Source organism: Borostomias antarcticus (genome assembly GCF_949987555.1).
Source record: "Borostomias antarcticus genome assembly, chromosome: 13".
Taxonomy (NCBI): Eukaryota; Metazoa; Chordata; class Actinopteri; order Stomiiformes; family Stomiidae; genus Borostomias; species Borostomias antarcticus.
Window position 1 is genome coordinate 16,425,780 of NC_140246.1, and position 14,218 is coordinate 16,439,997.

The 14,218-nt window shown below is 46.7% G+C and overlaps 1 protein-coding gene across 1 annotated transcript in view; it reads right to left on the reverse strand.

Annotated features, from left to right (window-relative positions):
• LOC311317032 (cadherin EGF LAG seven-pass G-type receptor 1-like) overlaps positions 1-90 on the reverse strand; it is a gene marked incomplete at its 5' end in the record, with an annotated part of 150,518 nt that extends 150,428 nt beyond the window's left edge. The window contains one exon of the mRNA XM_084448025.1: positions 55-90. Coding sequence (XP_084304151.1) covers positions 55-90 — 36 coding nt within the window. The remainder of the gene's footprint in view (positions 1-54) is intronic.
• Between the last annotated feature and the right edge of the window lie 14,128 nt (positions 91-14,218).

Sequence of the window (14,218 nt, forward strand, 5' to 3'; positions counted from 1 at the left end):
GGTGTTGATATCGGAGGGGCTCGGCCGGTTCGCTCAGGACCCCTCCTTCATCGCCGTGACGAAGCAGGAGCTGGCGGACGCCTGTGACATGACCATCGAGGAGATGGAGAGCGCCGCCGACAACATCCTCAACGGCACCACCAGCCAGCCCCGCCCCTACACGCACCCCGAGGACACCGCGGAGGACGGCGAGAGGGAGGAGCTACTGGGGGGCACCGCCTCCCCCGGCCGAGGGGAGGAGGAGGAGGAGGAGGAGGAGGAGGAGGAGGAGGAGGAGGAGGAGGAGGAGGAGGAGGGAGGGGAGGAGGAGCAACAGCGGAGCAGGGGGCTGGGGGACGGACAGCAGGACATGGAGGGTGTGACCAGCCTGTAGGGTCGGCCACCGCAACAGTGACATCAGCAATGACATCAGCAGCAGCAGCAGCACAGTGTCATGGCTATCTCTGTGTCCTCCACCCTCCTCTCTCACACACACACACACACACACACACACACACACACACACACACACACACACACACACACACACACACACTCTGTCTCTCTCTGCCGGATGCAAGCCGTGGTGGCCAAAGGCACAAACTCTCAGATCCGACCGGGTGATTTATTTCCTGTGAGTGTGTACGCGCGCGTGTGTGTGTGTGTGTGAATGTGTGTGTGTGTTTGTGTGTGAGTGTGTTGTCTCTGGATGTGTCTCTAAAGTGCCTCACAGTTCTCCCGTCCGTGGAGTGGTGGAGGCAGGAGAGGAGAATGTGTGCTTGTTCTGTTCCTCTGCTCTGTATTCCAGCCTCCAGGCAGACGGGTCTGAGTCACTGGGCTGTCCTGCAGTGTGGGGAGGGGTGGGGTTAGTCCTGAGGGGGTCAGAGGTCACTGCTGGCCAGGCACTGTGACCATACCTGATCCCCCTGGCGGAGCTCCGTGCTGGGCCTCACCAGCCTGCTGGACTCAGCTACCAACACAGGGAACCTTACAGGCAGACTCAGCCTGCTGGGGAAGGATTTAACTGACGTACTCTCAGCCATGGGGACAATGAAACAAGACATTGGCCAATAGGAAACCAACAAAGGGCAAGAGATATATCCTGGATCTGCCAATCACCATCAGCTGTCCTGCCATAAAACCCCGCCCCCTCTCTTCTCCTCCACCTATCCTCCTCAGTTTGAGCTCTGCCCATTGTGTGCAGTCACTTCCTGGTCCAAACAGGAAATGTGAGGAGCTGACTAAGGCTGTTTCTTTACAGAGACCCCCCCGCCCACGCACACACACACACCTGCGGCCCCCCCCTCTCTCTCAGTTGACATATCTAGATTAACGCTGGTTTAGTCGTTAAGATTTCAGGTTCCTTCCTCTACGGCTTGAGGAGAGGACGGGCGAGAGGTGGATGTGATGATGAAGGACATGTGATGATGAAGGACATGTGATGATGAAGGACACATCAGTGGAGGTTGTGTCTCGGACCCTCTCATTCCCACAGTGACCAGGCGTTGTCAAACCCAGGACACACACACACACCCACCCCAGGCCAGGCCCTGCACTTGGTATTGTGCAAAACTGGCTCGCCATGGTTTTGATTTTCATGAAGCTTATTGGTTAATTGATCTGTTTGGTGCTGGTCTTCTTCTGTATGTTTTGCTTGATTTGTTTTTAGGAGATTTTAAGAAGTTTAAGTGTCAAGCCCTGTGGTTTCAGCCGGACGTGGTGTATGTCTGTGTGTGTGTGAGCATGTGTGTCTGTGTGTGTGTGAGCATGTGTGTGTCTGTATGCGTGCGTGCGTACATGTGTGTGTGTGTGTGTAACTCAATGGATTCTCTTATCAGTATGCACAGATTGTAATTATTTATTTATTTATTTGATCATGGGGATGAAGAGGGTGAATTATGTATTGCTGTTCTACAAAGCAGATTTATGCCTAAATGGTTGAATTGAAGGTAGCATAATTACGGTGTGTCTTGTGCGCTGTCACCCACCTACAGGTAAACCACTGACTGGCATGCTTCCACACGTTGGTGTGCTCTCTTCCTGCTGCTTTCATGGTCGTTGTTCTGAAGAGTGAACTACTGAGGTTGGCCAGACTTCTGCTAGGACCCTCACTCACACTCACTGGATAAATCAGCACACACACTCTCTCTGGACAGCATGCACACACTCGCTGGATAGACCAGCACACACACTCGCTGGACAACAAGTTTAGATACAGATTAAGATAGTGTTAAGATACAGGTTAAGAATACCCCCCCCCCCCCACACACACACACACAAACACACACAAACATATATTTAGTCACTTAGCAGATGCTCTTATCTTGTGTGACTTACAGGAGCAATTGGGGTGAAGTGCCTTGCCCAAGGGCACATGGGATTTCTCACCGACTCGGCTTGGGATTTTGAACCAGCAACCTTTTGGTTACTGGCCCAACGATCTGAACCGCTAAGATACCTGTATGCCCTCAGTCATCTATCAAACACATCTCAAAGGGAGAATGGTGTGTGTGTGTGTGTGTGTGTGTGTGTGTGTGTTTGTGTGTGCACGCGTCTATGTTTGTCAGGTTAGATTAGCAAGGTGATGTCCATCAGGGAAGACACAGAGGTCAATTTTCTGTTACAGTTCACAGGGCTAAATACATAATTATTAATAGTAGTAGTAGTATGATTAGGATTATTATTATTATTATTATTATTATTATTATTATTATTACTACTACTACAACACGTCCAGTGTCAGGTTATGCCGTGCTGGGCTCTGCATGTCCACATGTTCACACACACACACACACACACACACACACACACACACACACACACACACACACACACACACACACACACACACACACTTTTCAAACCATCGGAAAGCTCTATTATGCAAATGGTGTGTTGGGGTGTTAGAGTGCTAGTGTATATTACTGAATGCCAGTGTACTACTGAGTGCCAGTGTATTACTGAGTGCTAGTGTACTACTGAGTGCCAGTGTACTACTGAGTGCTAGTGTACTACTGAGTGCCAGTGTACTACTGAGTGCTAGTGTACTACTGAGTGCCAGTGTACTACTGAATGCCAGTATACTACGGAGTGCTAGTGTACTACTGAGTGCCAGTGTATTACTGAGTGCCAGTGTACTACTAAGTGCCAGTGTACTACTGAGAGCCAGTGTATTACTGAGAGCCAGTGTATTACTGAGAGCCAGTGTATTACTGAGAGCCAGTGTACTACTGAGAGCCAGTGTACTACTGTAGTTGAGTGTCCGTGTGGGTTCTCCGTCTGTGCCCTGAGTGACTCTCATGTTTATAAAAGTTATATTTTCAATACTGGTCGGTCACAATCATCGTTACCATTTTATTTCCATGTTTCATATTTCTCCACTTCCTGTAGTGAATTTAGGGTTAACAGGCCTGGCAAAAAGGACAGTATTGTAGCGTTTGAGCATTCTGGGGATCAAAGCCGGGTTGCCTATGGTCACTAGGCCAGGATGGCTAGTGAGCTCAGTAGAGTCAGTCAGTATAGCAGGTCTCCCAGTGGCTTGTCTGAGGTATGGTTGAACTTCTTGTAGGAAGTAGAAAGCAGGAATCAGAAATATCTTGTACGACCAGTATGTCCTGAACAACAACAACATGGCGTTCAGCCTCATGGAGAATCTAAGCAGCGTGTCTCGTGCTAACGGTGTAGGCTAGGCTCTGTCTGCTGGCTAGCCTCGGACGCTAGCTCCTCGCTTCAACCTCACACACCTGTGCTAGCCAGCTGATGAATGTTTACACTAAAACATACTCTCCACTACCAAGCTAGTGAATGAGAGAACCCCCCCCCCCCACACACACACACACACACATACACACACACTCCTGTACTCTTTCTCCCACACATCTTCTTCTGCAGCAGGTCCATATAGTTCTCTTTGTAACCACTAGAAATTGGCCAAACTCCCAGAGTTCCCTGCTTCTTCTGTGGTTGGTGTCTGTGAGCTCGGAAAAGGGCCTCCTGAAGGTGGTGGCGCCCCCCTGAGGACCCGTGCGTGTGTGTGTGTGTGTGTGTGCGTGTGTGTGTGTGTGTGTGTGTGTGTGTGTGCTTGTCAGTGTGACTGCTCTGGAGCTGGTAGGTATGTGTTTGAATTCCAAGATATGCAAAAACAATGCAATAACTATGACTGTAAAAACAAGGTCCATAGAGAATACATATATATATATATATATATATATATATATATATATATATACACACACACACACGCACACACACACACACACATAGTTGTACAGAAGGGAGAAGAGAACAAAATGATATCACATATTATAATATATTCAGATGTTCTTTTTTCTGGTTGTTGGGTTGCAGTTGTTTATATTGATGAAGCCTGTTGTACTTGAATTCAGGTGCAGTTCCTTCGTAGGGTGAGATCTGAATCCAGCGCCAGACCGTTAACATCTCGCTGCTCTGTTCACTCCATCAGTCTGTAGAATTATTTCAGTGAAACAACTACATGTTGTGACATCATTGCATGAAGCCATTTCCAGATTTCAGCCACGTTCTGCTTTGTTTCTCAGTCACTGGTTTTCTGTTGTGTTTGAACCATGCAGGGCGTTGCAGAGCTGCTCCATTCTCTCTGTTTCTGTGTAAATAAGAATTCAGAGTCTGGATGTTTCAGTTGTGGACAGGAGGGGACAGTGCAGTGTGTGTGTGTGTGTGTGTGTGTGTGTGTGTGTGTGTGTGTGTGTGTGTGTGTGAATTAAACTAATTGTGCATATCTTGTATTGGCCTGGCTGTATGGTCAGAGTCAGAGTGGGGTCTCCTGTCCCTCTCTCCCTCTTCTCTTCCTCTCATTGGCTAAGCTGAGCATCTATCACATGAACACAATACTCTCGCTGTCTCTATTACCAGATCGACCAATCACAGGACCCTGAAGAACACATGAAGCACACACTCAGGTCTGGATGCAAAAAAGGTTTAGTGGACGTTTGGGCGGTCACCTATAACCCCCCAGGACATCCCCCTGATGACAGCTGAAGGTCCTGCTCTGAAGAGGCTGAGGACGGGTCACCTGGGCTCTGGGTTCGACTCAGCAGAGCAGGACCTCAGAGTGAGGAAGGCGCTCACGCTCATAGCTCTAAACAGCGTGAGCAACGTGTGGAAATCCAACCTCCCCCGGGAAACCAAGCTCCACTTCTCCAGCGCCACCGTGGAGGAGTCTTCCTGTATGTCTGTGAGTGCTGGACCCTGAGCCACTCCCTGTAGAGGTCGCTGGACCCTGAGCCACTCCCTGTAGAGGTCGCTGGACCCTGAGCCACTCCCTGTAGAGGTCGCTGGACCCTGAGCCACTACCTGTAGAGGTCGCTGGACGGATGCTACACCAGAATGCTACGTGCAGCACTGGGCATAAGTCACAACGCACACGTCAGTACTGAAGATCTGTACGGAGAGAGGTCAAGGGTGAGTGGGAAGATAGCAGCAAGGAGAATGAGGCTGGCTGGGCACTGCTACAGACACCGTGAGCTTCAGGCCAGCAAGATGGTGTCATGGGAGCCGTCTCCATGGCGCAGACGCAAGTCAAGAGGACGTCCTACTAAAACATTAGTGGACATAATTAAGGGAGTGGAGACCACTGATGAGATGACCAGGTGTGTGGAGGAGCGGGGTCACTGATGAGATGACCAGGTGTGTGGAGGAGCGGGGTCACTGGAGAGAGAGATGGGAGGCCCGTCTGTGGACGACCTGATGATGATGATCGGCCGTAGCCCTCGTCATAGTTTTGAAGACATTTAGACCTGAGTGTGCAGTTCCTTACGGCAACGATGTCACTACGGCAGTGATGTCACTCCGGTCATTCACCCTCAGTGTAACTGCCAAGACTGGCTTTTTGAGGAGAGAGGTATGTGGGTTACAGAAGGCCAGATAATTGATTCAATAATTGGTTGATTGGTCTGATTGATTGATTAGCCTCTCACAGGGTCGTCATGGTCGGGAAAAGGAGTTTTATTGTGCATGGTTTGGAATCCCAATTTGAAAGTAAATCCCACAATATATAGCTAGATTAACAGGATAATTATAGATTATATATTTTAAAGTGTTTTTATCACATTGACAATCCAGAGCACTGGTAGGGCTGCTGGGTGGTTCTGAGGTCAGCTGACCTGTGGGAGTCAGAGTCAGACTGGTGTTGAACTGAGTCAGACTGGTGTTGAGCTGAGTCAGAGTCAGGCTGGTGTTGAGTCAGAGTCAGACTGGTGTTGAACTGAGTCAGAGTCAGACTGGTGTTGAACTGAGTCAGAGTCAGGTTGGTGTTGAGTCAGAGTCAGACTGGTGTTGAGCTGAGTCAGAGTCAGACTGGTGTTGAACTGAGTGAGAGTCAGACTGGTGTTGAGTCAGAGTCAGACTGGTGTTGAGTCAGTCAGACTGGTGTTGAACTGAGTGAGAGTCAGACTGGTCTTGAGTCAGAGTCAGACTGGTGTTGAACTGAGTGAGAGTCAGACTGGTGTTGAGTCAGAGTCAGACTGGTGATGAGTCAGTCAGACTGGTGTTGAACTGAGTCAGACTGGTGTTGAATAGAGAGCATGTCAGAGTCAGACTTCTCCAGGGTAGAGATGGTTGGTCATACAGTATAGAAACCATCGTGTCAGACTGGCTCTTCCCCAGAGTGAGGCTCAGGACATACAGTATAGAATACTGCACGTTTGGCTCGTTCCACAAACTGATGATTGTATATTTTTTATAATAAACTCTTTACAGTATATAAACATATTTATGAATAGGATATATAACTCCTCTGAATGTAAGGAAAGATAATGTTTTGCTCCCTAAAGAGACATGTTTGTAGTTCAGAAAATTGAAGTATTATAAAATAACTGTAAGTTGAATTGTGTCCCAACCCCCCACCCCCCCAGTGAAGTTTTGGGGATGTAGTTTAAAGTGGATTTGAGGGAATATATAGTTTATTGTGGAAGGAATAGAAGTTTATTGTGAAGGGGGCCTGCGGCAGCGGTACGCAAGGTACCACATGGTGTTTAAAGGTGTAAAGGGCTCAGGTAAGCTTGAATAAATCATATCCATGTAGCCTAGAGGACCCAGGCTAGAGCCTCCATGTTCTGTTAACCCATGAGGAATCTGCTCCCAGTGTTCCAGGAAGTGAGGTTATGAGTTAAGGGAATATTCACTAAGCCTTGTGGTTAGTGTAGTGTGTAGAGCGCTGTTTGACTACGGATCTAAGATGTGCAGAGTTGACGGGGTGTCTTGTCAGGATCTGTTGTCTGTTGCTTCTGCTTTGTTGTTGTGGCAGAAAGGAAACAAGGCTTAAGAAGAGTATTTATACAATTTAAAAAAAATGGAATGGATTGATGAAATAGTTTTCAATATATACAGGATCTGTTTGTCATCAGTCTAACAATGCATTTATCCTTAATGCCATTATTGAATAGTTATTGTAGCACTGGGAGATAGCAGCACTCCCTTGTCACTAGTGTTTAGTCAGGAGCTGTCTGGAACACAACCAAAAAGTCTCTGGGCTTCAGAATTATCACCCATAAATATGTAGCTGGTTTCACCCTTCAAGAGGAAGGTTAGAACCAGCTGATTGATGCACTGTACTTGTTGGAAATTAAAGATTTAAAAATAAAGAATGGGATTGATAGAATGATGATTGAATAGAATACGGTGAGGAATATGATTGGACGAGGACTACAGGAAGTACTGCAGTTCGGTGGCCAATGGGACTGGACCGTAGACCAGTGTTAGGTGTTATGAAGGATGTAGGTGGTTGAGATACAGGCGTCTGTCACAGTAGTCACTCCTGTGTGATTCCTTCAACATGGGGATCATACAGTAGGACCCCACTTATCCGAACCCAACGGGACCGAAGGTCGTTCGTATCTCTGAAATGTCCGGATGACTGAAACTTATGTTAAAATGCAACAAATTCAATAAGTGGTATACTTGTTTCATATAGACTCATAATAGACCAATAAATACCCTTAATTACTTGTGAAAATGCATCAAAATTGCAATTAAATAGCCAACTAAACTCATAGCCTAGCCTATAATAGACCTACAGTAGCCTAAAATAACCGAATTTCCACTTGAGTGCATGCTTTGATCAAATACAGTACTTTATTCTCAAACGATGCATCGATAGGCTACTGTATTCGCAGAACAAAATGGTATAGCCTAAAAACAACCCAACATTAGAACAATTAGAGCAAATGATAATCAACAAATAAATAAATGAAATGACAGACAAGTTGTCGTGTCTGGCTATTGTAGCCTAAAAGAAAGTCTCTAAAACAACCGATGTAGGATAACGTGGCCTAGGCTGTAGGCTATTATTTAACAAATACAGTAGGTCTAGTAGGCTAATCTACATGCTCACAACACGTCTGTGTTCCTGATGTCCATTAACTGGGAACGAAAAATGACTCGATGCTCATCTGCTTCAGGTGCCGACGCGCTTTCTGGCTACCAAGGAATGCAGCTCTCGCGCAGCAGACTCGTTTGCGTTTTGCGCTCGACATTAAAGTAAGAAATGAAACGTGACAGTAGGCTACAGGCAACATGTAGGTCTACATACAGTTCTGTTTTTATTCACAGTAGGATACAGTACTGTAATGATAATCCCACCAGTAACCAGATAGCAGGCAAAAAAAAAAAAGTTTTTTAAGCCTGTCCGGTGGAAGGTTCGGATCTCTGAAGTTCGGATGAGTGGGGTCTGTACTTCTATCAGTTCATGTTTTCAGTTTTCTTGTAAATGGATTGTTGATCATTTTGATCTAGCCAGAAATATTTTAAGACGACTATTTTAAATATAGCCTTTATTTTCCTTTTTTGCTAGGGTGAATCGAGATGCAGTCGGCTGATGATTAAACATTTACTTTGAAAAATGACTATCACTTCTCTGTGTCGTTTGACAGCCTTCATGTGTACCTCAGTGCTGACGATGGAGGCCTTTTGGAGAGGAGAATGGATTGTTAAATAGTTAAGAACGCGTATAAATGTTCTATTTGAGATATATCTATTCTATCACATAGTAGAAGTTGTATTTATGATGAAGGGGGTAAATAACTTTGAATTTAGATTTGGAAAAAGCAACTATTGCTGTGAACCAGGAATAGGGCCTAGAGCAGAGTGGTACCAGGTTCAGAGTGGTACCAGGTTCAGAGTGGTACCAGGCTCAGAGTGGTACCAGGCTCAGAGTGGTACCAGGTTCAGAGTGGTACCAGGCTCAGAGTGGTACCAGAGCAGAGTCGTACCAGGTTCAGAGTGGTACCAGGCTCAGAGTGGTACCAGGCTCAGAGTGGTACCAGAGCAGAGTCGTACCAGGTTCAGAGTGGTACCAGGCTCAGAGTGGTACCAGAGCAGAGTCGTACCAGGTTCAGAGTGGTACCAGGCTCAGAGTCGTACCAGGCTCAGAGTCGTACCAGGTTCAGAGTGGTACCAGGCTCAGAGTGGTACCAGGCTCAGAGTGGTACCAGAGCAGAGTCGTACCAGGTTCAGAGTGGTACCAGGCTCAGAGTCGTACCAGGCTCAGAGTCGTACCAGGTTCAGAGTGGTACCAGGCTCAGAGTGGTACCAGCAGACAGACAGCAGGGTTCCACTTCAGGTTTGCGTACTGCCTTGTTTTCCCTCACATGCTAGCAAGCCAAGCTCATAGTGGAAACTTCTTTTTGTGTATTTGTTGCCTCAGCGTCTTAGTGGGTGTTGGAGGGGCTGGGGGAGGGGCTGGAGGAGGGGGGAGGAGCTGGGGGAGGGGGGAGGAGCAGGGGCGGTGGGGGTGAATCTAAATGTTGGGCATGGGCTGCGTTCCGAATCGCATACTTCTACTTCTTACTACCAGTACCTACTACAGCTGCCCTTAGAAAGTACGTACTTTGCAAGCAGTAGGCATCCAATTGGGACATACTACCTTGTCATAACATTGCGCCTTGAAATTTGCCCACATCCGTCGCTGTCCATAACGCAACATTCGTCTACAGCTGTCACGACTCACATGTGACACACATTTCCGTTGCGCACAGGATTGTGGGTCAGAAAAGCCAGAAAAGCCTGCTGGCTTGCATAATGCAAAATACGACAGGATGTAGTAGGACATCCTGGTATTTTTGCCATACTGCATGTGGCATACTATGTATGGGGACATACTACATCCTGTTTTGGCATACTATATAGTAGGGTAGTATGCGATTCGGAACACAGCCATGCTCTCTAGTCACATAGAAGCAGCATGCTGCAGTGTCTTGACCTTTGACCTCTATATGAGAGTTTGACTAACAGGATCCACTTCTTGCTGCTGCGGTTAGTCAGTATGGACATAGATGACCTAGATATATGATCATAGGTGATATCACACACACACACACACACACACACATTAGTGTAGCACCTTCACAAGCCTAGGAGGTCCTCTGATTTAAAAGACTGTTAGTTTCTGATCATTGGTACCAACCTTGTGATTATTAAGCAGAGGAGGCAGAGGCAGGGCCCACACCCCTGGAGCACACCTCCCTGAGTCTGACATGGACCCCTGAGACAGAGAGGACAGGACTGATTGGTTGACTGAACCCCCCCACCACCCCCATCTCTCTGCCTCTTCCTGGTAGTCGAGTAAGCTACATTGTTGCACCATGAATGACGATATTCCATACAAGTGTTCCGTATTCTACATGGAACACAAACATACTGTACACAGATTTTTGATAGTCATTATTGTACAGTAACCTTATCCATACAATATGTGCACACTTTATTAAGAATTATTGGATTGTTTTTTTCATCAAGTTTGATTATCCTCAGAGCTGATGAATGGTGTGAGTTTATGTATCTCAGAGAATCAGCGATGCTCAACGACTGATTAGTATTGATTGATTTGAATCAATGTCCTGTTGGAGTGGTGACCCCCATGTCACCCCTATTGATCAGGTGACAGTGAGAGGAGGTCAACTATAGGCTCCATATCAGGTCCACACTGGTCTTCATCAATATCCTAATCCATAATATCCTAATCCATCATCACATTTGATTGGTCATTCACAGAATCTGAGGAACTGTTGGAGGGATCAAACTTCTCTTTTATGGAAAAGTCTATCTTGCGTTTATTTCTTTGAAGAGCTATTCTCAGTTCACATTAAGACCAACCATTTGTTGTAATATTTAGTAGTGGCGCTACTGTTAAATGTAGTATTTAATATCAGCACTATTTATGGACAAAAACAATGAGATAAGAGTGTTATATTGTGCTTCTGGTAGCTTTGGAGGGCTGGCGGACATTTTGTAACCGGGTTCCTTCATGCGAGGTCCTGACCTCTGACCTCCTGGTTACCTGGGTTACCGTGTCTTCTCAGCCTCACTAACGGACACGGCCATTTCTCTCTTCTTTACTTTCTAATGGAAAAATCCACTTCCTTTCTTTTCCTGCGTTTGTTTCGTTCTTTCATTTTAGACTTTAGAAAGGGAAAGAATACAATACATAAATCTGAATATTCAATCAGTTTTTCTACTCCTATTTTCAATAAAAGTGAAAGAAAAACCAAACAAAGTTGATTTGTACATAATGTACAGTTTGTATTGTAACTGTCAGTCTGTCTTTGGTGACAGAGTCGGTCTTGCTTATAACGCACGCTACCAGTAAATAAAAAAGAAAAAATATATTTAGACTGTATGGTCCTTGAAAAGCAAGTTTTAAATTAATCTCTGATGTATATTCCTGTAACATTGCATTTTTATCTGAGGAATGATGTTATTAAAAAATTAAATTGCATTTCCTACATCTCTGTGGATTATTTCCTTGTATGTTGTACGTGTAGGAGATATCTCTCAGGGGGTTGTGCTGGTGTGAAGCTAACTCAGGTGGTGTCGTGGTGCTGGGATCATTATCCAGCTCCCTCCACACAGACCTGGACCTCCCAGCTGAACCCCAGAACACAGAGGACCCTTCCAATGTTCCAGAACCACAATACTGTGTTCTTGAGAATTCTAGAATGTCGTGTCAGCTTGATACAAACTCGTGCTCTGCTGACAGTTGCCATGCCAACTAATAGGATCAAGCATTCCTAACTTGGGTCCTGGGACCCAAGGGCCCAGTGTGAGATGAAGGAATCCTCTAGTTTAGGGCTAGCTTGCTCTGGGACAAAGTCAAAGTGGAAAATAAGAGATTTGTATTGCAATATTCATTGCAGTTTATACAAGAACAAGTAATGTACACTTAATTATAAGAAAACATTTTACATTCAGCATTGTTATAATTCTACAGGACTGCTGACGGATTGCAGCAAATACGAGAATAGCACATCAGCAGAAGGGACCAATCACTCGCTTCCAAATCAGCTCTGACTACAACTTTTTTCATTTTGGAGAGAATCATTCAGATCCGATTCAGTGATTCAGAGATTCATCTCGTTACAGTATTCTAGCAACATTACCCATGAGAAGGGGCCGATCCAGCTGTGTGTGTGTGAGTCAGTGTAGATCCTGGTCCAGTCCCAGCTGTGTGTGTGTGAGTCCGTGTAGAACCTGGTCCAGTCCCAGCTGTGTGTGTGAGTCCGTGTAGACCCTGGTCCAGTCCCAGCTGTGTGTGTGAGTCCGTGTAGACCCTGGTCCAGTCCCAGCTGTGTGTGTGAGTCAGTGTAGAACCTGGTCCAGTCCCAGCAGGCGGAGGACATCTCTGACAGGACTGGACAGGACAGGACTGGACTGGACTGGACTGGACTGGACTGGACTGGACAGGACAGGACAGGACAGGACAGGACAGGACAGGACAGGACAGGACAGGACAGGACGCAGTACGGTGTCAATATGGACCAGCCAGGTTTGGAGCCAATGTCACATTCCATACTGCTCTCTAGCGCCCCCATCCTACGATGACTATGAGTTTGATGGCAGCAGGACAGCAGGGGGTTGATCTGTCCTCACACACACACACACACACACACACACACACACACACACACACACACACGCACACACACACACACACACACTTCCTGAGTCCAGCTTAAAGGGAGGGAGTGGTTTCATCATTGAAAGACTTGATGGGCGGTGGCGAGGACCCGGGACTCTCCGTGGTGAAGCGTGAAGAAGCTGTCCACCTTTAACCCCTTCCTCTCCAGGGCCTCTCTCAACCTGACCGGAGGCTCCAGGTAATGCTGAGATATATATATATATATAGAGAGAGAGAGAGAGAGGGAGAGAGTGGGAGAGAGAGAGAGAGAGAGAGAGAGGGAGAGAGAGATTAACTTTGAACTCACTGCTAGACAAACAACATATAAAGGGAGAGAAAGAAGAAGATAGGGGTGAAAACCGTTCCTCATGTTGTCTGTAACTCTGCTCACTGTTTATTTCAGACCTGGAAATCTCTCTCCTCTCTGCCCACTGATGGCCGGGCACAGCAGAGCAGCCCACCCCTCTGGCCCTCCTGGCAGGCTAAATCAAGCGCTGGTGGGGCTGTGTGGGTCTGGTCTGCCCGGCCTGGACCTGGACAATCACACCGCTGGGATTTTTTGTGTGTGGAGGACAAATAAACCATCAGTGACCTTGTAACCTCTGTCTCTATGGGAGGTACCTGCTGCTAGTGTGTGTGTGTGTGTGTGTGTGTGTGTGTGTGTGTGTGTATGTCTACATTTGTGTGTGTGTGTGTGTGTGTTTACTGTACATTTGCGTGTGTGTGCATGTATATACGTGTGTGTGTGTCTGTGTGTGTGTATGTGGGGTGGAGGGGTTGCCAAGTTTAGTGAGAATATGTCTATAATTTGTTGAGTACCACAGGTACAATAACACGGCTTTGCTGTTGCGTTACTGCATCTCACAGGCTGTCAATAACTCCGTTCACTCCCGCTCATCTTCACTGACACTTTATCTAAACAAGACATTCTTTGGAATATTAGTAAGCTAAATTTGGAAATGCCCTTTGGCAAGTGTGTGTATGTGTGTGTGTGTGTGTGTGTGTGTACACTGGCACTGGTGTGTGTGTGTGTGCGTACGCTGGTGTGCACTTGTTTGTCGGACAGAGAAAGTGAGTGTGCGACAGGTTGTGTCACTGGGGATACATACCTCTGTCACTAACGACACTGCCACCATTGTTCTGAAGCTCTTCTTCTGGCCCGACGCTGCCACTCCACAGTAGTGGACAGCATTTATGAAGAACGCTCCGTACAATTGAGCTCTGAGCGGGCCTCACTTCAAGCTACTGTGTGTACTGTATGTGTGCGTGCGCGTGTGTCAGTCTATTACTGTATGTATGCAGTGTATTGTG